The sequence below is a fragment of the Coptis chinensis genome, unplaced genomic scaffold (assembly GCF_015680905.1).
Source record: "Coptis chinensis isolate HL-2020 unplaced genomic scaffold, ASM1568090v1 utg6152_pilon_pilon, whole genome shotgun sequence".
NCBI lineage: Eukaryota > Viridiplantae > Streptophyta > Magnoliopsida > Ranunculales > Ranunculaceae > Coptis > Coptis chinensis.
The window spans coordinates 104,203-127,814 of record NW_028238171.1 but is presented as its reverse complement, the minus strand read 5'-3'; the positions used below and the strand labels follow the sequence as shown (position 1 = coordinate 127,814).

Sequence of the window (23,612 nt, the reverse complement as noted above, 5' to 3'; positions counted from 1 at the left end):
CGTCAATGGTGGGTGCTAGGACTACATAAAGAATTTATGAGCAAATAGAATTTTTCTTATCAGGTAAAACCTACATACAAATTAGTCTTATCTGTTGTAGAGTATGTGCACTCGAGGTTGCTCACATGGTACATATTAGATCATTCACATGGCGTTCAATGTAACTTCAGTGGTTGAGTGCATTCTATATCGGAGGAAAGTGGGGAAACTGGTGTAGCGTACCCACAACTAATTCTTATAGGCATGTCTAGGATTTATTATGAATAGAAGAATTTATAGGCATGTCTAGGATTTATTATGAATAGAAGAATTGGTATGGTTTTAATTTGTTGACTTTTACCTAACTAACTCACGAGTTTAGGCTGTGTACTAATTATTATGAAAAGCTCATATATCACAGCCCAATGGGAACTATTATTAGGCAGTCTTTTAAACTTCACGTACGCCCACAAAGAATGACGTGCAAAAGAGAGTTGTCATAACACACAGCCCAATGGGAACTATTATTAGGCAGTCTTTTAAACTTCACGTACGCCCACAAAGAATGACGTGCAAAAGAGTTGTCATAACACACAGCCCAATGGGAACTATTATTATGCAGTCTTTTAAACTTCACGTACGCCCACAAAGAATGACGTGCAAAGAGTTGTCATAACACCTATAACTAAAGCTTCGTAAGTCAATTTTGCAAGAGTTTGGGGTTTTGTTTACTGTTACATTCATATCATATAATTGGGTATCTAATCTAGCTTGATCCTTGCAGTCAATATTATATTTAGCACCGAATTATGGAGAAAACTACTAGAGTATAAGAATATCAATCCTACTACTCACTCTCAAGTTTCTTTGTCCCTGCTGTAAATATCGATAAGTTTTGAAACTTGATTCGTTCAGTTTGCTCCCCTTTCTCCACCTCTCTTGCAGATTTGTAGCTGTCGGAAGGCTTTGTGGTCAAACACTCAAACCTCTGTAAGTTCTACTCGATTTTGTACCATTTTGTAAGTTCACTATTGTACGTAGATGAACTTATATCTTTTCCATCAAACCATACAAACCATTACCGAAATGGGGATTTTGCTTGAACGACACCTAGACTTATTAGACACACACACGGATTGATAAAGTATGCATTGGAGCATTGAAATATAGAATACACTTGATCTTAATAAATGCGTGCCTCTAATAGTCAAGAGAGTTCAATTTGCTCTGCCCACACAACTCTCTATCCTCGATATCCACATGAGAAGTAGTTGATATAGCAAATCAAATCCTTATTATGTATTCTATTAATGAGGTAAATCAGCCCCGAATTGTTGGCTTACATTAGCTTCCTAGGAAACTTGATTTTGAAGTCTAAACTATAATAGATTTTTTTTTCAAAGAGTTGTATATTGTTTATTTGCTATAAGTGTTTTAGTACATAAACATTGTTGGAATGATCCCCATGACCACCCGGTCCAAAATCTAGTTTACTCCTAAATTCAAGGATATTGCTAAGAATTACATCGATAGTTTTGTTGATTAAACCGCCTTCCTTAAGTTGTTTATCCGCGCCTTTACTTAAGTTGTTTATCTAGATTTACTCCTAAATTCAAGAATATTGCTAAGAATTACATTAGAAACCTTCCTCAAGTTGTAAATAGGACTCTTTTAGTTTTGCTCTTTTCCAATAGTAATGATACTTTGGATATTAGCTAATTAAACTGCCTTCCTTAAGTTGTTTACCGCCCTTACTTAAGTTGTTTACCTAGATTTACTCCTAAATTCAAGGATATTGCTAAGAATTACATTAGATAATCGCCTTTTACTTAAGTTGTTTACCTAGATTTTCTCCTAAATTCAAGGATATTGCTAGGAATTACATTAAAAATCTAATAGATATTAGGAAACTCTAACTACACGGATCCCGAAAATCGGACCACCACTTAAGCCCCTTATAACTCGCTTAAAAATCGAAATGGCCATGCCTACGGCTCTTTCTTTTTACAAAAATGCTTACAACATTTTTGTTTTGTACAATTTCACGCTAAACAACTATATTAAGCATCTTAAAAAAAATCCTCAAAGATCTCCTTATACAATTGATACTTTCTACCAAATGAGGTTCTTTAAGGTGGGTTCAAAAAGTTTAAGTTTAATCTCATTTGCAAAACCAAGACCCACTACTAAACAAAAAAAAATGTTTTACCAATTATTTTATAATCCCTAAAACATACTTTTTCGATTTTTTTTAGTAAATGGGTGGAAAGAGTTTCAATTCGGAATGACTGCTTAATAGAGATCCATGTGGCTATGCTACTCCAAACCATATGGTCAAGCAATCCAGCACAAATGCTATGGCAACTAAAGCGAATGATGTACATGTCTAACGTACAATATGATATTTTTGATGTAATGGTGTTTCTAGCTTGGACATTCCACTCCATATTATTATGTTAATGAAGTGCCTCTCCCAAAGCCTTTTTATTAGTGGACATATAATGTAATTCTGTCGCACACTAATTAGCTCTATATATCTTAATAATACTAGTGAAGACAGATCACTAACTTGAACCCACTATGCAACCCTTTGAACCCTTTCATTTTGAGTTTTATTGATCTGATCAACTTAGTACAGCTTTTTTAGGAGATAACAAATGAAAAGAGGGAGAGATGTGTAGTACGAAGTAACATATCAGAAAAATGAAGAGAAGAAGAAGAATTACACTATGGACTAAAAGCAAGACAACCAACTGAATTTCACTTTCACAATTAAGATTCATTACTGATGGTTCAATTACTATCCTAAAAAGAATGTAGTGGTGGATATTAAGATTCCTACGTGGGAGGTTTGTTGGCGGTATTGATCTTTGTGATGCCAAATATATATAGTACGGTTTTTATCAGGCCGCACTATAACGGGTGCTTCTATTTCTAAAAAGTATCCAACGGTAGCAAGTTAATTTTTTGAAGAAGATATGCATACAGAATCACCATGGATTATGTTTTGAGGTAAAGTAAGGAATCATCTTAAGTTTAATGCTATAGATTGAAGAATGAAACCGATTGTACACACAAAAGCAAAAACATATAATTTCAGATATTATTAGATTGTTATTGTATGGAACTCCAAATTAAACATGCATCAAATATGGGATTGGATACCATATTTGTAGAAAACTTATTCCAAAAATATACTTATTGTTAAGTAAACAAAAAAATCAAATTGATATAACAAATATATTATGAACAAACCTTTAGTTCAACGAATGAACTTAATTTACCAATGATTAAATCCGAGCCTAGTGATTATCACTATGTCCTTAAGACAGATTTTCCCCCTCACGGTGCTTGAAGATTGATGAGAAACCGCCTCTCAAGATAGAACGGATTTCCTTTTATATATAGAAAGCTAGCACTTTAATTCTACTTAAATCAGAAAACACAACATAGTATTTGACTAAGAACAGAGGGAGAGAAGAGAAAGTTTAGAACTCTATGTGATCCGGTGTGTTTTTTCTTTCCAAATTCATCCACTATTTATAGGTGGGTGGTGCCTCTTCAAACAACAACACTGACTCTTGGGAAAAAGTAAGCAATCCTTTGAAAAGTCACATGTTTCGAAGGATACACTATTTTCGCATAAAGCAATCGCTTTCAAACCAAAGGTTATTTTCGAAAGGTCACATATTTTCAAAGATGATGCAATTGTTTGAACCAAAGGCACATTTCGAAGGTCGCGACCTTTTCGGTATAATGCAATCGTTTCAAATCGCACCCCCTTCGAAAAGGTTTTTCCTACTTTACGCATCGTTTCAAGAGAAACCCATTTCATCTCAAGTGGGGTAACTTGGGGAGACAAATTACTCATTCATATCTCAAATGGATTTGTGCAAATCTATTTTTCTAACAATCCCCACATGAATGAAAATTTGGCTTCTTCTATCATAAACATCGGATTTCTCGTTCTTTTACAAATGAAAAGATACCGCGATCGTCAAGAGCATGGGAGGCCTTGAACTTGCCTTTTAGTGAAAGACGATCGGGTTTAATTGGACGATCGATGAGACTTAAATTAATGTCCCTTGAACCGTTAGTCGTTTGTATAAACCTAGACAATCATCTTCACGTAGTACCTTCTCGATATTGTTGGTTCTCATGTTTGTGTTCATTTTGCCCTTGAACACTTCTTGGTTTCAAAGAGTGCTTTTGAGATATTTGCCTTAAAATTATCATAGAATTGAAGCGCCCCATTTCACATTCACATAGGTGATTTCTATAAAGAGTATCCTGCAATACTCTACTTGGATAACATAACTTTCCAAGATATAGTAAAATCATTAAAAGCTTGACTTATCCCGGTCTCAAGGACAAATATGCACTATCTTATATAGGAATGGGTTAGAGTATATTATTACTCTCTAGTCCTAAATCTAAGCGAGTCACAAACATAATTCAATTGGCCCTTTGAACCTAGATCTTGGAATCTCCAATCAACTAGGGCCGGTTTTTCCATTATGAGGACTCTTGGTTGATTATCTCAAAGGCTTTAAGTCCATTCCCTTGATAATCTTTCCACTTGCTCTCTTGTTAAACCTTTTGTAAGCGGATCCAAGAACGTATGTGTCGAGACTTTCCGCTATACATGCTACTCTATGCTCTACCAATAGCAAATTGGTTATCACAGCAGTATACACACCGGTGTCACGATTTAGCCCAGGTTGGAATATCCTCTAAGAAATTTCAAAGCCACTCTGCTTCTTTTCCAAAATTTTGTCCAATACTATGAATTCTAATTCCATAGTGGACCTCGTTATGCACGCTTTGTTTTGAGGATTTCCAAGAAACAAACAAACTCCAAGTGTAAAGACATATCCACTTGTGGACTTTGAGTCTTTAGTATCGATATCCAATTAGCATCGCAAGCATTTTTTTGGAACGGCCGGATATCTTATATAGTCCGCACTCAAAAATTCTGAGTATACTTTAAATATCTCAAAACTCTCAAGATGGCGGAGTCCAATGATCTTTGGCGGGATTACTCAGATATCGACTTAGCTTGCTCACGAGTATGCTATGTTAGGCCTTGTACAATTTATGACATACATTAAACCGCCAAGTATAATGAGAGTACTCTAGTTGAGATATCCTATCTCTAGTATTTTTGGCTAAATGAAGATTTACTGACGAACCGGTGACCTTTTGGTGTGATGTTATATTTCTTGAACTTTTCAAGAATTGTCTCAATGTAATGAGATTGTGATAGAACAAGTCCATCATCCGGCCCTAGAAATCTTAATTCCTAGGATAATATTAGCGACACCTACATCTTTCATGTCAAACTTACTAGACAACATTTGTTTGGTAGATTTTATGACATCCATATTACTACCCAAAATTAGCATATCGCCCCTGCATAGAGACAAGCAATGACACAAAACCTTCCGAAAGTGCTTTTGACATAGACACACTTGTCACACTCGTTTATTTTGAAACCGCTTTGACAACATTGCATTGTCGAATTCTCATGCCATTGTTTAGGTGCTTGCTTTAATCTATATAAGGATTTAACAAGCTTGCAAACTTTCCTTTCTTGTCCAGAGCAATAAACCCTTCCTCGTTGTTCCATGTATATTTCTTCATCTAACTCACCAAATGTACCAGAGCAATAAATCTGCCTTAAGTTTGTAGGAAACTTATTCCAAAAATATACTTATTGTTAAGTAAACAAGAAAATCAAATTGATATAACAAATATATCATGAACAAACTTTTAGTTCAATGAATGAACTTAATTTACCAATGATTAAATCCGAGCCTAGTGATGATCACTATGCCTTTAAGACAGATTTTCCCCCTCACGGTGCTTGAAGGTTGATGGGAAACTGTCTCTCAAGATAGAACGGATTTCCTTCTATAGAAAACTAGCACTTTAATTCTACAGAATCAGCAAACACAACATAGTATTTGACTAAGAACAGGGGGAGAAAAGAAAGATCAGAACTCTGTGTGATCTGGTGTGTCTTTCTCTCCAAATTCATCCACTATTTATAGGTGAGTGGTGCCTTTTTGAAACAACACATTGACTCTTTGGAAAAAGTAAGCAACTCTTTGAAAAGTCACATGTTTTGAAAGGACACACCATTTCGGCATAAAACACTGTTTCGAACCAGTGCTTATTTCGAAAGGTCACACCTTTTCGACATAATGCACTGTTTCAAACCAGTGCACATTTTGAAAGGTTGCACCTTTTCGGCATAATGCACTGTTTCGAACTAGTACACCCTTTCGAAAAGTTTTTTTCTCACTTTACGTATTATTTCAAGAGAAACCCATTTCATCTCAAATTAGGGTAACTTAGGAGACAAATTACTCATTTATATCTCAATGGATTTGTGCAAATCCATTTTTCTAACAATTGTTATATAAAGTTATAAAAACAAACACCCAATTGACCATTGCTCGTTTAAAGATCAATACTGAGGTAGTGGATGAACTACAACTATAAGATTGTATAAAAGGGACATATTTACAAAATTGACTGACCTAGAATAAAATTAATAATCTCCTGTTCGAATTGGTTGGGGAGAAAATTCAGGGACATCATGCACTTTGCCAAGACATGCGTAGAACTAATTTTCAAGACAACTAACACTCACCTTGCAAACTCAATCATTGGATCTGATTTTTATCTTGAAAGAAGTTTACCACTGGAGAAGATGAACCAAAGAACGTAAGAAGCTTTAAGCCTTTAATAAAGACTCTTAAAATAAATTAAGTTATTGAAGAACTATCCTTCGGGTTTCTAAATCAATAAAGATTGCTTCCTAGATTATCTCCTAAATTGTAGGATTTCAATTTTAAGAATGTCTAACTACACAGATCCCGAGAAAATCAGGACCACCACTTAAGCCCTTATAATTTTGCTTAAAAACTGAGTTGTTTTGTATTATAGACTAAAATTTAACCCGTGGCTACGCCACTCAAGTCATTATGGGTGCCTTTCACACTCAGCGTGTCAACACTAAAAATTACATCTGGTCTTCGTGGAGGTGATAAAAAATTACGTATGTTTCCAAATAATTGTACAAAATTGATCTAACTTGAATGACATTTTTACACTACGAATGTATAGTAACGTGATCTAGAAATTTCCTTTGTCTTCAACCTAAATGATTCTTGATTTTGTTTCTCACCATTTACTTTGTATCTAACAAAGTAATATAAAACTTTGGAATTCATTTTCTCTTTCTTCTCAGCTTTCACAAAGCTCTATGGATAACAACCGGTGGAACTAAGTTATCTCAGCCCACCCCGAGAGCATTGATTCCTGAGGCATCTTAAGTCTCCAAACCTTATGTAGCAAATCACTTTAACATGGATTATCATTTTCCTTTCTCTATCAAACACCTACCTGCATACTTGCACTCGAAATAAGATCAACATATTGAACATTTGCTTATAATGAATTGAAAAATAAAGCACCATTGCCTATTCGTATCATGCTCCTACAAAATTTTGAGTATCCACAAAATGTCTAAATGTTGAGATAAATATAATTAAGTATCCATATCCTTCAACACATAAATCCCAATTTCACAACACTTAAATATTCAATTGATGCTAGTATAACTCAATGACACGCAAGGAGACAAAATGCAGAATATTTGGCACCATCGAACATTCAGCTTGTTGCAACCTTGGTTTTCCATATATTAATATATGTAGACTTCAACTATTTGTTGCAAGCGCTTCCATTCCCCAAGCAACCGAAAAAATTAGGGTCACCCGCAAGATATGTAGAAAACAAAATTATATAAAATTTTACAGATTTATTTAATTTGCCATCACTCACAAATGTAGAATGGGGTGCCAATAAGTTTTAGGAAACATAATCCAAGAAAAAAAAAAATGAATTAAAGATTCTTAACCGATAGCCTAGATATGGTGTGCCAAAGTAACAGAGCAAAGAATTGATCATGGTGATCAAGGATGCCTATGATAGGCCTCTCATTATCATGCGTATCCGTGACTTCCTTTTGAACCCCATAGAGCCGGACCATAAGTGGTGATTAACCTAACTACCATTACCACCACTTGGGAATAGAATCCATCTACCGAGTCCGAATGAAGTCAAATTCTTTATTGCTACTTTTATGGTTGTGCTTCCACCGGTCAAAGAAGTAGTATTCTACAATCGAACGAAAAATGCTTGGGTTCATGATGTTTCGGTGGTGGTTTATGAACTTCTCAGAGTCGCGACCGAAGTTCTCAAAGCAATGTTGGAAACCCAAATACGGGTACCTCTCATACCATGTGTCCTCAATGAACATGAGTGTCCCAAAGGTTTCCACAACCTGCTTTTCCCCTGACTTGTGCACCCAACTAGAGTCATTGTGACCTTCCCCATGTACGGTTCCACCGCTCCCCATACTTTCCTTCCCACCACGCCTCTAGCTCCTTGCTTGACACCTTGGTTGTATTGATTGAAATTCTTATCCCACTTGTCACTCCATTTTGTCTATCCATCACCTTCTAAGCTTCGGTTCACTTGTCGATTGTATTTTATACTACTACCGCGCCCATCGTATTCTCTCCCCACCTACAAAATACAATGACGTTAACAATATTAACGTAATTAAGCAAAAAAAACAAACATTGTATAGATTGTGGAGTTTTACAATTCATGTAAGAATAAAAGAAAAAAAAAAAAAAAAAAAAAAAAAAAAAAAAAAATAAAATACCTCAACAAATGCAACACGCTCACTGATAGAAGTAGTTTGTGTCTTATCCATGCTGAGGAGAAAATGGAAAACAATAAAAATTTTATAAGAACATAGCAGACTACAAAATATTGATAATCAATAACTTGTTGAGCAAAAAACAAAATAAATATGACTGCATTAAATACTAATCACTAACAACATATTCAAGGGCCATATTTTTGGGGAATGTTAACTTGTTTCACCTTTTTTTTTTCTTTCCTATGAACATAGATACTATTAATCCAAATCCAAAAACAATCTATCTAATCAATAAGTAAAAAGAATTTATGAAGTAACGGTTTCCATTCCAGAAGTTATTTTGATGTTTCAGGCTTATCAATTGAAGTGTTCTTTTATATGGTTCCGGTGTGCAAGCTGTATAAACATTTAAGGACCGAGTCTCAAACTTGGGTTGAAACATTTGAAACTTGGGTTAGACTCGCCTCCCCGTCCTAGTTCCACCCCTATTTAAGAGGTATCTACGAAAATGTCGCTGTTTTTGGTTTCTCGGTTATTATTTTTTTTTTTAGGTTTTTGGTTTATTTAGTTTTTAATTTGGAAAAGAAGAAAAAAGTGAGGAAAGCGTTTTTCTCTGTTGGGTTTAACGGTTTAGATACCAAAATGCTAAGAGATGGACCTTTTAGTATCGGGACTCTTTCTCTTATTATGTTACGTTGTTTGGACATAATAAGAAATGTACTGGTCATATACCTCGATTCCGTAAGTGTTTGTTGTTTTGTAGTCTTCTCTAACTGGGGAATCTTTACCTGCCACAAAATGCCGTTTACTCAAGGGGAGATTGAAGCTGTTGTTATAGCAGGTGCTTAGATATATGGACAGGCCTTCTGTTAATTTTCAACTGTTTAGCCTAAATGTGGCATGAGTTTCAGATTTTTTAATCTTGCACACAACAAGTCGGAGATAGAGAGTAGAGTTCATGCTGCAATAGATAAGTTTCCACTGCGTTCTCTTGCAGTGGCTTACCAGGTTTAGTAGTATTTTGCCTCTGTTGTTGAATCATGGTTCATGTCCTCTACTCCTCTCCTCACTGTTTTTACTATACCTTCTGGGCATGTGTTTTCTTCACGTATAGGAAGTTCCAGACCAGAGGACGGAGAGCCCTGGAGGGTCATGGCATTTTGTTGGTCTTATGCCTCTCTTTGACAGTGGGGATACAATAAGAAGAGCTCTGGATCTTGGGGTAAATGTTAAAATGATCACAGGTGGGCGGGCATTCTATTTGTTCTTCAAAGTTGAAACCTATTATGGTTTTGACTGTAGGTGTAAAGTCCAAATTTCATATGAGGGCTTTAAAAATTGTTAAATATGCAAGCCCTTCATTTAGTGACGTAATATTAATAGTTGGTCATTCATTTCTTTGTCCTCACAACTTATTAACAATGTATTCAAGCTGAGCATATATATGTCATAACCTGATGATCCTTCTTGGCTACTTAATAAAGGACAGGATTGAGGGTCATAGAGAACCCAATTTCTGCCTAACGGTAGATGCTGGTGTTGATTTGTTAAATGCCCTTTGTGTTTATAGCTCTTAATCTCAAACTGTTATTTTCTCCCATGCTCTGCTTTTTCTTTAATCTGTCTTGTGTGTCTATTAAGTGATGCCATTAAATTTTTGTTAGGTGATCAACTGGCAATTGCAAAAGAAACAGGACGCCGTCTGGGAATGGGAACTAACATGTATCCTTCGTCAGCTTTACTGAGCCAAAACAAAGACGTATCATTAGCACCTTTGCCAGTTGAGGAACTTATAGAAAAGGCTGATGGTTTTGCTGGTGTTTTTCCTGGTAATATTTTATTATAAATCCTTTGTTTTGTTTTGTTATATGAGCCGCAACATGTCATTAGTCCGAAGGGAGCCGCTCATTTTTCAGACATGAAACATGAAGTCTTGTCAACCTTGAATGTCGGCTACGTTCTTGGCCGTCTAAGTTTTGGTTAGATTGACCAGGAGCATGACAAGGAGATAATCATAGCAAAATCCTCAGGACTCCTCTACCTTTGTAAGCTCTGGAGGGGTTCCGCTTGGTCATTTGCATTCTCTTGGTGGCCATCACTACTAAGTGGACTGATTTTTTGTTCTCCTTCTCTTTATATTGCATTTGACTCTTTTATTAGGTCTTCTTGTCCTATTGTAAAGTAGTTTACAAAGGATGAAGAACAATATGGTATGTGTCAATTAGATCGCAACCATCATGTTTAACAAAAAAAAATGCTCCTTTTTAGTGTCCAAGCTGCTCTATATAAAGAATCCTTTTTCTTTTTTTGGTTTTGCAGATTTATGCAGTTTCTATTACAATTCGTATTGTGGCAAGTTCTATTTTAGCTCTAGTGATTCTTTATAGTGGTAAACTATTGTAGCTGTAACCTGGATAAAACATAGGCGACAGGGGTTCATGCGTTAGGCTATGCCCAACAGATGCCTGGGTGTCTTTGTTTTCTTAATTTTTGTTTTTCATGTTGGTTAAAGAGGTAGAAGTCTGAGACCTCCTCTTTATAAGGAATCGATGGAGAGAAATAAAAAATGTATTATATTAGAAGCACATACAATCATTCAAATGAAAGTTATACGAATGTTTTTACGTTAAATTGTTTGATGCCTAATTCAGCTGTCTAGATACAGTCGTGCAGTGACAGACTTGTAACACACCTGATTCACATTCTAAGGATCTTGGATGATTAAAGCTTCTATGATCTCAAATAAATATGTTTGGCCATAGATCAGGCTTCTTAGTTCTGACTTTTCTATATTTCTCGTGACAGCTTGGTTTCATGCTGCTCACTCTTATATGGAAATTTGACTTTCCACCATTCATGGTGCCCATCCTAAATGATGGTTTGTATTTTTCACATTCCATTGTTTCTGTCTTCAAGTTTCATTTTAAGTGCACATCACATCTTTTCCACCCCACCCTTATTCTCATAGCTTTGTCCATTGTTAGTTCTAAATTTCTAATTGTGACTGGTTAATTTCAGGTACTATAATGGCAATTTCTAAAGATCGAGTGAAGCCGTCCCCTCTCCCAGACAGCTGGAAGCTTGCGAAGATTTTTGCAGCTGGTATAGTTCTTGGAAGTTACCTGGCCATCATGACAGTTATATTCTTTTGGGCTGCATACAAGACAGATTTCTTCCTGGTAAAGTTTTCTTCAATCAAATAATACTCTGTTCACTTATAATGTTCTTGATTTTCAAATGATGTTCTTGATTTTGACCATGAATTCCAAAGTTACTTTTTCTCATATGATTTGGATCTCGTGTATGTCCTTAAACTATTTTGTGAGGAGCCCAGACCTAGCTAGGTTGCTGTAGGTCATATAGACACTCCCAGATAAGATTTTTGTTTGTTAGTTAGATATTGAGTTTCTCAAAATGGAAACTAGAACAAATTACAATGGAGTGCTTAATTCAACAGAAACAATTGAGTACAGAGTTTGGAATTTTGTTTACTTTTATTATCATGCATACAGTCCTATTCCTGTTCGTGAATGATTTAGAATTGCTCCCTTTCGACCGCGGTGTAAGCTCATTCAAAAAGCTTTATCTCATGGCACATGTTTCTCTTTCAAAGAAATGAGGGAAGTTAAGTTCATTTGTATTTTTTTTCTTTTTGTTTGGGTGGTAAAGTTGCACTATCATTATGATTATATAAAAAAAGGAGGCACTCTTGGACAAGATCTACCAAACATTTTAAGCACCTCCCACCTCCACCTACATATGTGCTTTATCACAACCCTCCTTCATTCAAGTGACTTCTAGTTTGAATTTCTTTGTTTGCATAACTTGTGATAAATCTGACAGCAATACCTCAGTTGCAGTTCACTTATATTAAGAATTTCCCTTATTGGTGATTTCCAGAGTGCATTTAAAGTTCCAAGCCTACGACATACAGAACAAGATGACTTCAAAAAGCTTGCATCGGCGGTGTACCTGCAAGTGAGCACCATTAGCCAGGCACTCATATTTGTGACACGGTCGCGTAGTCTTTCATTGAGCTCCCTGGATTGTTACTTGGGGCTGCTTTCTTGCTTGCCCAATTGGTGAGCAATCTTTTTGGTCCTTCATTCCGGAGCTCCTTTTAAGTTGGTATCTGCACAAGAGAGTAACCTTTGCCTTAATGATCATCTGCAGATTGCGACACTGCTAGCTGTCTATGTCAACTGGGCCTTTGCTGCGATTGAAGGGATAGGGTGGGGCTGGGCTGGCGTTATTTGGCTTTATAACATAATCTCCTATATCCCGCCCGATATCCTTCAGTTTTTATCTTTTATTTCCTGTTTCAACCAAATAGTAACAAGCAACCTGATTTGCTTCCTTCTTGCTTAATCTGAAATTCTGAATCAGTTGTTGGTTCCTCTGCTCTACAGATTGCATTTACTAGGCAGAAGAATTTTGGAAAGGAAGCGTGTGAACTTAAGTGGGTGCATGCTCAAAGGAGTCTTCATGGGTTGCACTCACCCAACACAAAAATGTTCGGTGAGGGCACCATTTAATGTTCTCTCATGTACTGACTTATTTATGAGAATACATGCTTCATGTCTTGCAATTTAATCCCTGTGTTCGTTTTGTGTTTCATAGCTGTACATAATGCTTTTTAAGAAAAAGACGATATTTATAATTGGCTGATGGAGTATATTATCACTCCTTTTGGTGCAACCAATTAGGCATTGCAATCTTTTGGATATTTGGAAAGAATACAATTAATCATGACGTTTAGAGACAATTCCTGATTTTTTTTTTCTTATTTGCAGGCTGACGGAGCTCCATACCTTGAAGGGTCGTGTGGAATCCGTGGTCAAATTGAAGGGGCTGGACATAGAAAAAATTCAGCAAGCCTACACCTTATAACCACGCATTAACGTGTTAAAGTCTGGCAGTTACACATACCACTGATTCAGAGATACAAAGAATGTATGTAATCCATTACCTGGCTATACCACTCTCATTTAGCTCAGCTTTCATGGCACACGTCGGGCTGGAAAACAGAATGCTGGATAGCACAAAAAACTTTTAGGATTTGATGTTTATATCATACAATTAGCTTTCTGGCCAAGAGGTTGTTTTTATGAATCTCTTTAATATTTTCGAAAAGTATGATCTCACTCTGAGTCTCGTAGGTGTAGGTCATCTGCATACAATAAAAATAGTAGTACAGAAATCTTCATTGATGAGGCTTTAAAATGTTTGAAGATCTGATTTAAATTTGAAAGGGGTTGTAGAGTTAGTAAGTTTTAGAAGTATATTTTTCCTTGATACGGTAATCGATTTAAGTTGTGTTCGTAGACTTCATTTTGAGCTTTGGTTTGAATGTTGTCAGTCTATCACGTACATTATTGAATTGAAGCTGTGGACTATGGTTCAAGTATATGATTGCAAGGTCCCAAATGATACATGTTATTGCCTTTAAATTTGGAATATGGTGCTTCTGATGAAAGCACAATTGCACAATTTGGAACTTGACTTCGCATCAAATGGAAAGAAAAGAGTATGACATTATTAGATGAGAAAACAATGAAAGCCAAGAACAAGTTGCCTAACAAGCAGTCAAGTCAAACGGAATTGAGAGAATGATGCTGAGGTTGTACCCTGTTCCATTGGATTCTTCAATTGTACCCTATGCATCTCGATCATCTTCTCTAACTCATTCTTCTTGGCCCCAACAAGCTTGTCGACTTTCTTACCATGTTTGATCAGTACAAAAGTTGGCATAGCCTCTACACCAAATTCTCCAGCAACGCTCTACTCATAATCCAAAATATTCCACATAACAAATATCAAAAAGGCATCTCTTAGTATCTTTCATGTACCATATCATGCATTTAAGTTGAAATTCTAGTAAATAAAATAATATATACCATCAACTCGTCAACGTCTATCTTTACAAAGATGACATCTGTGAATTTGGCAGCTAACTCCATGAAAGCTGGCTCAATGGCTTTACAGGGACCGCACCACGAAGCCGTGAAATCTATCACCATCTTTAAAACAACAAATTTAATCATCAGATATATTAGAAAATTGTGAAGTTGGACACTGTCTTTAGATGGGGCAGATAAAGTTACAGCTTGTGCGTGTATATATAGTTTGGCATGGTATTGTTGTGACGCATTAAGTGAACTGGCTCATGGGATTCATAGTTGTGAAGATGATCTTCTAGTTAAATACTTTTTTGATATCAACAGCATCAATAATGTTCATTTGTCATATCAGTAGTAGTAGTTGCAGGACACTAGTTATATAGTAATTAATACTTCTTGTGTAAACTCTCTAACTACATGAAGAGATTATGCATGCAACCCAAAAAATATTCTGATTCGCATTTTACTTGGCTAAAATTTTCAGAATGAACCAATCATGAGGGAGAGAAAGAGAGAGACCAGTTGACAAGACCCTTTAATGTTATCAAGATGTTTATTCCAGTCATACGTGGTATGGAATGATCGAACGCAAGACTCTTTAGATGAACCATTGTAGGAACGAGTTGGCATGGAAGTGTAATAGTTCGAAACAGTTGGGAAGGTTGAGTAATCTGATCCCATTTGGTGTTTGTTTCACTGCACGCCAACAGAAGACTAATAGAATTCAAAGCTTAAGATGCTGCAAGGGTTTTTGTGATATGCATAGGGAGCTTTGCATGGGTTTTTATAATGAAGAAGAGAATTTGCTGATGGTATTGGTTGGGACTACCTATCTTCCAAGTTCCATCACGGCTTTTAATGAGTGGAGCTCTGATGTTACCAAATTGTGAACGTTGCTTTTTTTTTTTGAAGCTGCCATAGCCCTATGTGCAATTGTCTTCTTTTTTTAATCTTTTCAGATGGTCCCAATTACGACCTTTCACACTAAAATATTCCCCCAACTCTCAATCACGAGTTCGGTCTACTTCTGATGGGGCTAGTTATTGACATTCCCTACTTCTGAACGCGCTGCTACTGGTAAAACCAAAAGCAGAACCTTATTCTTTTTTTCCACCATGATTATGAAAACAAATATATATATATATATATATATATATATATATATATATATATATATATATATATATATATACTAGTATGCGAACCGTGCTTCGCACTGGTTTATCAAAAGTAGCCAGTGCAGACGTGTTCAACTTTTCAACCAGTGTATTTTAGGGATTTTACCAAAAAAGTGTTTCAGGGATCATGTTGGCATTTTCAGTTGCAGTGGTTTATCTTGGAGTGGCTAAAAAATTCAAGGTAACTAAAGTTGTTGGCCTTAGCGTTAGTTGTAGCGATATGTACAATGTAGGAGGTCTTGTGATGTGTGATTATGGTGAAGGACAGGTAAAACGATTTTTCCACGCACACTTTAAGGTGGACTGTGATCTTCAAGCATATGTGGTTGTATACGGTTCAACAGAGCATATTCACCCACAGACTTGATTAATTCATGCAAGGCAGATTCACTCTCTTCATCAACACGTGTAATGATGTGTTTATTACCTTTATTTTTTAGCAAACAATGTTTTAGTACTGATCTTGTTTCAGTATTAAAAACTGGAGATTACTTTTCTTGTTCCAACTGAACTAATTTGCAGAAACCATCAAAGCAGAATATTTTAAAATACTCGAAGTGCTTCTGTCTTTATTGTGAAGCTTATCTCAAGCAGTCAAACAGAGAAATTACACATCAATTGAGACTTCAGAGATGTACGTGTTCAAAATAGGAAAATGTTCAGGCCTGGATGAACTAACAATTTTCCTACTGAAGTCCACCATAATCCTAATGTTACGTAGATTGTTATTTAGTATATGTTACTATCTTTAAAACCTTACTCGAGAAGAATTGTTAAAACATAGTTTACCAGAATCAACTGGAGCAACACGACCAATTGCTGCTTCTCCAAAGTCAGGATCCAACAATATTAAAACCATTTCCAACAATATTAAAACCATTTCCAAATGAAGAGAAAGAGGGATCCAAGGCTTTCTTATCAGAGATCAACTCCAACAGCACCACACCGTAACTATATACTTCTGCCTTGTCAGAAACTCGACACGTCATTGCATACTCTGGAGCAATGTATCCAAATGTGCCTGCTACACCTGTTGTCGCATGAGTTTCAGAGGTACCAAGAAGCCTGGCCAATCCAAAGTCAGATAGGTAAGCATTGTAGTCATTGTCCAACAATATATTGCTTGGCTTAACATCACGGTGTAGAATTCTTCTCCAAAGTCAGGATCCAACAATATTAAAACCATTTCCAACAATATTAAAACCATTTCCAAATGAAGAGAAAGAGGGATCCAAGGCTTTCTTATCAGAGATCAACTCCAACAGCACCACACCGTAACTATATACTTCTGCCTTGTCAGAAACTCGACACGTCATTGCATACTCTGGAGCAATGTATCCAAATGTGCCTGCTACACCTGTTGTCGCATGAGTTTCAGAGGTACCAAGAAGCCTGGCCAATCCAAAGTCAGATAGGTAAGCATTGTAGTCATTGTCCAACAATATATTGCTTGGCTTAACATCACGGTGTAGAATTCGTGGAATACACTGATCGTCAGCTCTGACAAACACATATAGAGTAAAGTCGACGTAACTCAGCAATTGGAGTTGGAAACTATCTAGCATGGTATCCAGGTGATAAATCAATGATATATGAAGGTGAAAGCAGTCTGTGATTCGAATGCTTAATCTGCTCCATAACAGGAGAACTAATATTCAGGGTCCAATGACCTCAGAAGGGGTGATTTCAGCCATTACATCCATACGGCAGAAAAAACAAAAATCTGCTTCTTTAACACTTTCAGAGGTATGTTCCTTAATACCAAACTTTGTTTTAGAAGTTCTCTAGTAGGAACCATAACAACAGCATAAGGACCCCTCAGCCTCATTTTCCTCACTAATAGATGGCAATCTAGATATATAAGTCAACATAGGAAGTACAAAAGCAGCAGTTTTACCTGACCCAGTTTCCGCAATCCTAATCACATCTCTCTGCTGCAACCCAAGTGGTATCGCCGCCATTTGAATAGGAGAAGGTGTCTTATAACCGGCTTTATCCACCGCTTTCAACACCCATATCATCCATTTCACTGCCTACCATCCCAGCAACCATTTCAACAACCATCCCTTCACTTCCAACTCTGCCAACTACAATCCCCTCAATTCAAGTGGAATTCCATAGACTCGCCAAATCTCCCTATCACAAAAGTACCATAGTATCTACTCTTGCGTCTTTGCATAGATAAACTAAAGACTGTAAGCACACTATCCCCATTAAACTAATCAAATAGATATTTCTAAGCCTGACATATAAATTTTGAAAGATGTTTAAATAAGCAAACCTTTAGCAGTACCACTATTAGATCGTAAAGAACTTTCAATTAAGTGGAAGACAATGAGCAAATAATGAGTTTAATGTATGTATAATATCCCTTTAAATAAGAAAAATGTATAATTAAAGCAACTTCAACATATAACTTGAGTGTATTTTCGTATGTCGTCTCGCACTCCTTCGTTTACGTCATGATTCTATTGATGAGAAGCCTTATGAATTCAATCAATCCTGCAGTAAGAATAATTTTAAATCACAATTAGTTATTATTTCAATATTTTATTTCCAAGTATTAGAGAATGAGTATGTTACCTGAATTTCTACACATTGTTTTTTGGCATTTGGTTCTTCATCTTCTTGTTTGATGATTTTGATGCCCTGTTTTTAAGATAGGTTAGTAGTAGAGTGAAACATTAGCTATGACTATTACTGGGGGTATGAAATGAAGCTAAAGTTCCACAGCTTGCTTAGGCAATAAATTGCAACAGTAAAATTTTAACAATGCATTATAAGCAACAATAAAATTTGTACTTACCTTTTCAATTTTGTCTATTTTTGAGACGGTTAATGAGCTATCTTTTCCATTTTCACAGTTGTACTTTGTTATTCTGACTTCAAATTCATATTCCTTGCCAATTGGTTCTTCTAATATTTCAGAAACCAAGTCGAAGCCATTTTCCTGCATATAATATTTTAATATCATCGTACGAGATTTTTTGTAAATAAATGTAATTTTAAAGAGTTAAAACTAATTAATACCTGTTTCTCAATTTTCAACAGTTCATCCAAAGGACGTTGCAACAAATATTCAGCCTCATCATCAAACGTTGTTATCAACTTTTTGCATGTTGAATCTTCTATTTCAAATTGGACTTTGTACCTGCATAGAATGTAATTACTTTATTCTCTATGATAATATTTGTAATTTATTTAATAATATTTGTTTCAATACCTTTTTGTTGGTTCTTTCATTGAAATGGAACAATAGTCACACCACCATTCTGGATATTTTAGTTCTACCTTTCTTCTGCACTGGTCGCTTTCACAACAATTGTAATGCCAGTTGTATTTGTTGTCAATATCTGATATTTTTGCTTTAAATTTGTACCTTTTCCCCTATACATTGATAATTTCAAATTTTGTTAAATAGTCAAACAATAATTGAAAAGAAGAATTACACATGAACTTGGATAAAGGCAGGAAGTTACCACTGATGAAGTACTCATTAGCAATGTATCAATTTCTTCTAAATTTTTCACTTGAATTGCCTCTGTTGCATAGGTAGATGGCCTTTTTCTGGAAATTGGCAACTCCGCCCGTGGATTGTTTGAACTGCATTTTACATAAGAGATATGTCATAAACTTTAAAGTATGTACATGATTTTTTCCTATGAAATAAGTAATTGTTACCTATTTTTTAAAGTATGAGCATCATCTGTTTCCAGGTTTATATACACCTTTGTCGCCGGTGTTGCTTGTAGTACATATTTACCTGAAGCCCAATAACTTTGTACATTAGCACATATCACTCAAATTTATTGAATGTACATATTTAGATAGATGTACCTGAGAACAATCTGACTGTTGTTGAAGTCACAGTTATAATATCTCTTGGGCCATTTTTTGTTAGGACTTGTGGTATTTGTTTAATCCGATCTCCCCAGAAAGTAATTTCCAAGCATTCCATTCTAACAACAAATAAGGAAACAGAGTTAAAAATATACCATTGGTGATTAGTTGGTTTATTAAATAGTAGAGTATCATTAATAAGAAAAAGCATACCTCTCATTATCAATGTAGATTGATTTTTTATCTGACTGTCCCATTCTTGTGTGAACATTTTTTTGCAATTCACCGATGTTGTTGTAGAAACCAATGACATCTGAATAAGGTAAACTTTATTGGTAAGCCTATGAAAATTTTACCAATAAACGAACTAATGTAATTTGAAAAAAAAAATGTTAGAATTACCAAGAAGAAATTCGCCTTGCTTATCACGTGGGGCTAATTTCTTGAAATCGACAAAGCTGAATAGTTGTCGGAATTGATGTTTCATCCGAAATATTCCTCATGGTAGTATACTTCTCAAATGTTATCTTGTTTTATTGTTCACTTGGACAAGAAGACCTAACGCTTTTAATGTTGAATTTTTCCAAATGTACCAATCGAACCATCTTGAACTTTTTCCTTAAACCGTGAATAGATCTCCATAGGTATAGACGCATTAATTTGGTCACCCCCATGAATGAAAAAATAATGGATATAAATCTTAAAGTGATAAAAAAAAATGTTGAATAAGTGTGGTACTTACTTTTTCGTCAATAAGGATCATATCCTTACTTAACAATGTTTCATTTCCAACCAGATAGTGGTCCCAGCTTCTATCAATTCTTACTCTGAGCTTCAAATTCCTAACTGACTTGGTGGCTTGCTTTATCAAATTGTAATGAGTTGTCATGTCTAAATGCTGCAAGTAGATCGACCGAGAACAGATAAGTAGGAGATTATCTTTTCAAAGTTAATATAATTAACTAAAAAATAAATATAAAAGGAAAACAAATGTATGTCCAACGAAGTAGTAAACTGTAGTGATTTCAAACACTTGGCATATATAGAAAATGGGTGTGTATATTCCAATAAAGAACAAAAGAGAATATAAAAAAAATGGCGAATGTGAATAATGTCTCCATAGTAGCTGATGGTCTTCTACACTGCAATAGGATAAAAAAATTAATCAGTTAATAAGTAATTCGCTCTATACGAAGTTAAAAAAATGAAAATTTGATATTAAACTAATATTTTTTTTTTACCTCATTGTAAATTGTTGAATGCTTCTTTGTAGACAATGTTCTGAGTGTATCCTTCTGGTTCATCACCATTTTTCTTGATTAGGAATTTCAGTCCTGATCTTGTAGTTGTTCGTGATACTGCAACGTATAGTTGTCCATGATCAAAACCGGCTTAGGCAAGTATACCCCCACATGCTTCAATGTCCGTCCTTGACTTTTTATTTATTGTCATTGCAAAACAAATCTTTATTGAAATCAGATTCTCTTCAAACCGAAAGGCCGGTTAGTGCACTTATAAGTTGTCTCTATCCTTGGTATATCGGTTTCTCCGCCAATGTTGCTCCCTCGTTATAATTTTTTTGCTCTAATGACCTTTGGAGCTAGTTGAATAACAATAAGTCTGGTTCCATTACAAAGACCAAGGCTTTGGTTTATGTTTCTAATGAGCATGATTGGCGTGCCAAGTTTCAACTCCGCTTGTGGTTTGGAAGACCGGATCCTTTAATTGTATTAAGAAATTCAACCGGGTATATCTGATAATCGCTTCTTCAATATTTTCAGATATGGAGCTTATTGAATCGGCTACCGAAGTACTCAATGATTTGTCCCTCGAAGAAGACGGGATGTGGGAGTTGATATCATCTACGACTTCGTTTGTAGGCTTACAAAATACATCTATCTCTGAAGTAGTTGTCATCCATGTATTTTGATGGTAAATCTTTGTAAATACTTGACACGATATCACTTATGCTGTCATCGCCAGGCGGAATAAGAAGATCATTAGGAATTTGGATCCAATTTTTTTCTTTACCTTCGAATATGGAAATGCCAGGTAAGTTTCCTTCTCCGAGGTCTAATACCCACTTGCTGAAATCTGACGCCAATGAAGAATGCACATTCTTTAAGCGCAAGTTTCTAGTTAGCTTGTAGACTTTGCAATGTTGCCAAATATGTGATCTGTTTATCGATGAAGAAATTATTATTTCCCTTGTACCTCTTGGAATGACAGGTAAAATCTGCCTGAAATCTCCCCCTAGCAGAATAATTTTACCTCCAAAGATCTTGTTTTCATTTTATTTGCCCATTAGATCTTTCAGCGTCTTGTCTACTGCCTCAAAATCATGCCTGTGGGTCATAGGAGCTTCGTCCCATACTATAAGATCAGCTCGTTGAATAAGTCTGGCCAGCATGGTGTTTTGACTTATATTGCAGGTTGAGTACTCATTAATTTCTATTGGGATTTTAAATCTTGAATGCTACTGTCTTTTCCACTGGAAAAAGTAGAGTCGCTATTCCCCGAAAGCAAATCGCAATGGCTATTTTCCCTTGTGACCGCAGGTTGGGTCAAGATGGTATTGTAGAGAATGTGTCTTGCCGGTCCCTCCTCCTCCATAGACAAAATAAACCCCACCTGAGTTTGTATTGACTGCATTTATAATTTCATCATATATAGTCCTCCTCGGTCATGATTCGTGCGGTTTGCATTTCATGAAATTGTTGCATTGCATTTCATTGTGACTATAGTCTTGTTCTTCCGTGATGAGTCTATCTGGGTCTCTAGGTTCTGACCTCATGTCTTTGAACGGTATCTTAAAATCCTTCAGTTGACGGTTGACTTGTTTAAGTAATTTGTCAATCTCAGTCAGCGCATGGTTTCTAAGCTCTTCAGGTGTTAAAATCAGATCACCGTCATTTGCTCGAGTTCTTTCTTTTGTCCAAGATGTCGCCCTCAAACAACTCCCAATGTTTGTTCCATAGAACCAAAGGTTCACTCACCTCACAGAAAACTAATAGTGTCGCAAATAACTGCCTCAAGGAAGCACTACCAGCCCATTGACTTGCTTCAACGATTGCATCGTTCCATTCTTCGTCATTTTGCAACAGTCCAAGTGCAAAACACGTTGATTTGAAATCCTCATACACCTTGCCGTTGACAGTTCTAAGATCTTTATATGACCTTGCACCTTTTTGAACATTTAATACCATTCGCAAATAAAACCGTTCGCCTGACGTCGGATGTGCATAAAAGATCCTTCCGATTTTTACTCCTTTTTGTCTTACTTGCCAACATTTAAAAGAATCAACCCAAACAAATTTTAATGGGAAATCAACATACCTCAGGTGTCTACCATCTTCATGTAATTGGTTATAGCGCATCCACTCTGTAAATTTGGTTTTCTTTGCACTTTCACGGGTGATGACTTCATCTGTGTTGTCATCGTCATGATAGAACACCGTATGTTCGCCTTCAAGATGAAATGGTAGTCTCTCAACAGGTGGGTATCGATATTGGATATCGTATCCAAATAATCTCCAAAGAAGCTTCATGTGCGATACATACCGACAAATCCTAAGAATCTTTGAATTTCATCAACTTGTATTATTGTTTCTTCGGTTTCTGTGTTTTCAACATTGGTATCAGTCTCAACAACAGCAGTGGATCTATCTTGACCTTTGCTCAAGTATTTGAAGAGATACTTGACCATTCGACTTCTATTACGTAACTCCACGCTGATATGTGCTCCATATTTCTTTGAAAGAGCTGGATTATAAGGAACAACCCATCCGCTATCAACGGTGAAAGTCTTCTTCTTCCGCTTTTTGTAGCCGTTCTACCCGGTCTTCTCATGTACTTTGCAAATCCCTTTGTCATCGAATGTAGTTTCTTCAGAAATTCTTTTGGATAAAGTCCGGTACATTTTTTCGCTCGCTCATGCAAGGTGAATTCTTGTCTAGCTCTCCACATGGACCG

The 23,612-nt window shown here is 36.0% G+C and overlaps 2 protein-coding genes and 1 pseudogene across 3 annotated transcripts; 1 reads left to right on the top strand and 2 right to left on the bottom strand.

Annotated features, from left to right (window-relative positions):
* The first annotated feature begins 9,225 nt into the window (after nucleotides 1-9,225).
* On the top strand, nucleotides 9,226-14,053 carry LOC147472983 (plasma membrane ATPase 2-like; annotated as a pseudogene). The gene is made up of 11 exons (XR_015210624.1): nucleotides 9,226-9,730; nucleotides 9,837-9,966; nucleotides 10,387-10,551; nucleotides 10,753-10,810; nucleotides 10,905-10,932; nucleotides 11,042-11,074; nucleotides 11,528-11,600; nucleotides 11,741-11,901; nucleotides 12,623-12,804; nucleotides 12,896-13,240; nucleotides 13,516-14,053. The product of XR_015210624.1 is annotated as a plasma membrane ATPase 2-like (transcript).
* An 81-nt stretch (nucleotides 14,054-14,134) lies between these two features.
* On the bottom strand, nucleotides 14,135-15,517 carry LOC147472982 (thioredoxin H1-like). Its single transcript, XM_086587979.1, has 3 exons — nucleotides 15,142-15,517; nucleotides 14,620-14,742; nucleotides 14,135-14,503 (listed from the first exon to the last, which is right to left on the bottom strand). The coding sequence occupies exons 1-3, from the start codon at nucleotides 15,301-15,303 to the stop codon at nucleotides 14,309-14,311; spliced, it is 480 nt and encodes a 159-aa protein (XP_086444105.1). The 5' UTR covers nucleotides 15,304-15,517; the 3' UTR covers nucleotides 14,135-14,308.
* A 2,581-nt stretch (nucleotides 15,518-18,098) lies between these two features.
* Nucleotides 18,099-19,948, bottom strand: LOC147472981 (replication protein A 70 kDa DNA-binding subunit A-like). Its single transcript, XM_086587982.1, has 9 exons — nucleotides 19,854-19,948; nucleotides 19,638-19,759; nucleotides 19,482-19,563; nucleotides 19,280-19,403; nucleotides 19,024-19,187; nucleotides 18,831-18,951; nucleotides 18,607-18,750; nucleotides 18,384-18,449; nucleotides 18,099-18,302 (listed from the first exon to the last, which is right to left on the bottom strand). The coding sequence occupies exons 1-9, from the start codon at nucleotides 19,895-19,897 to the stop codon at nucleotides 18,297-18,299; spliced, it is 873 nt and encodes a 290-aa protein (XP_086444108.1). The 5' UTR covers nucleotides 19,898-19,948; the 3' UTR covers nucleotides 18,099-18,296.
* Nucleotides 19,949-23,612: the final 3,664 nt, after the last annotated feature.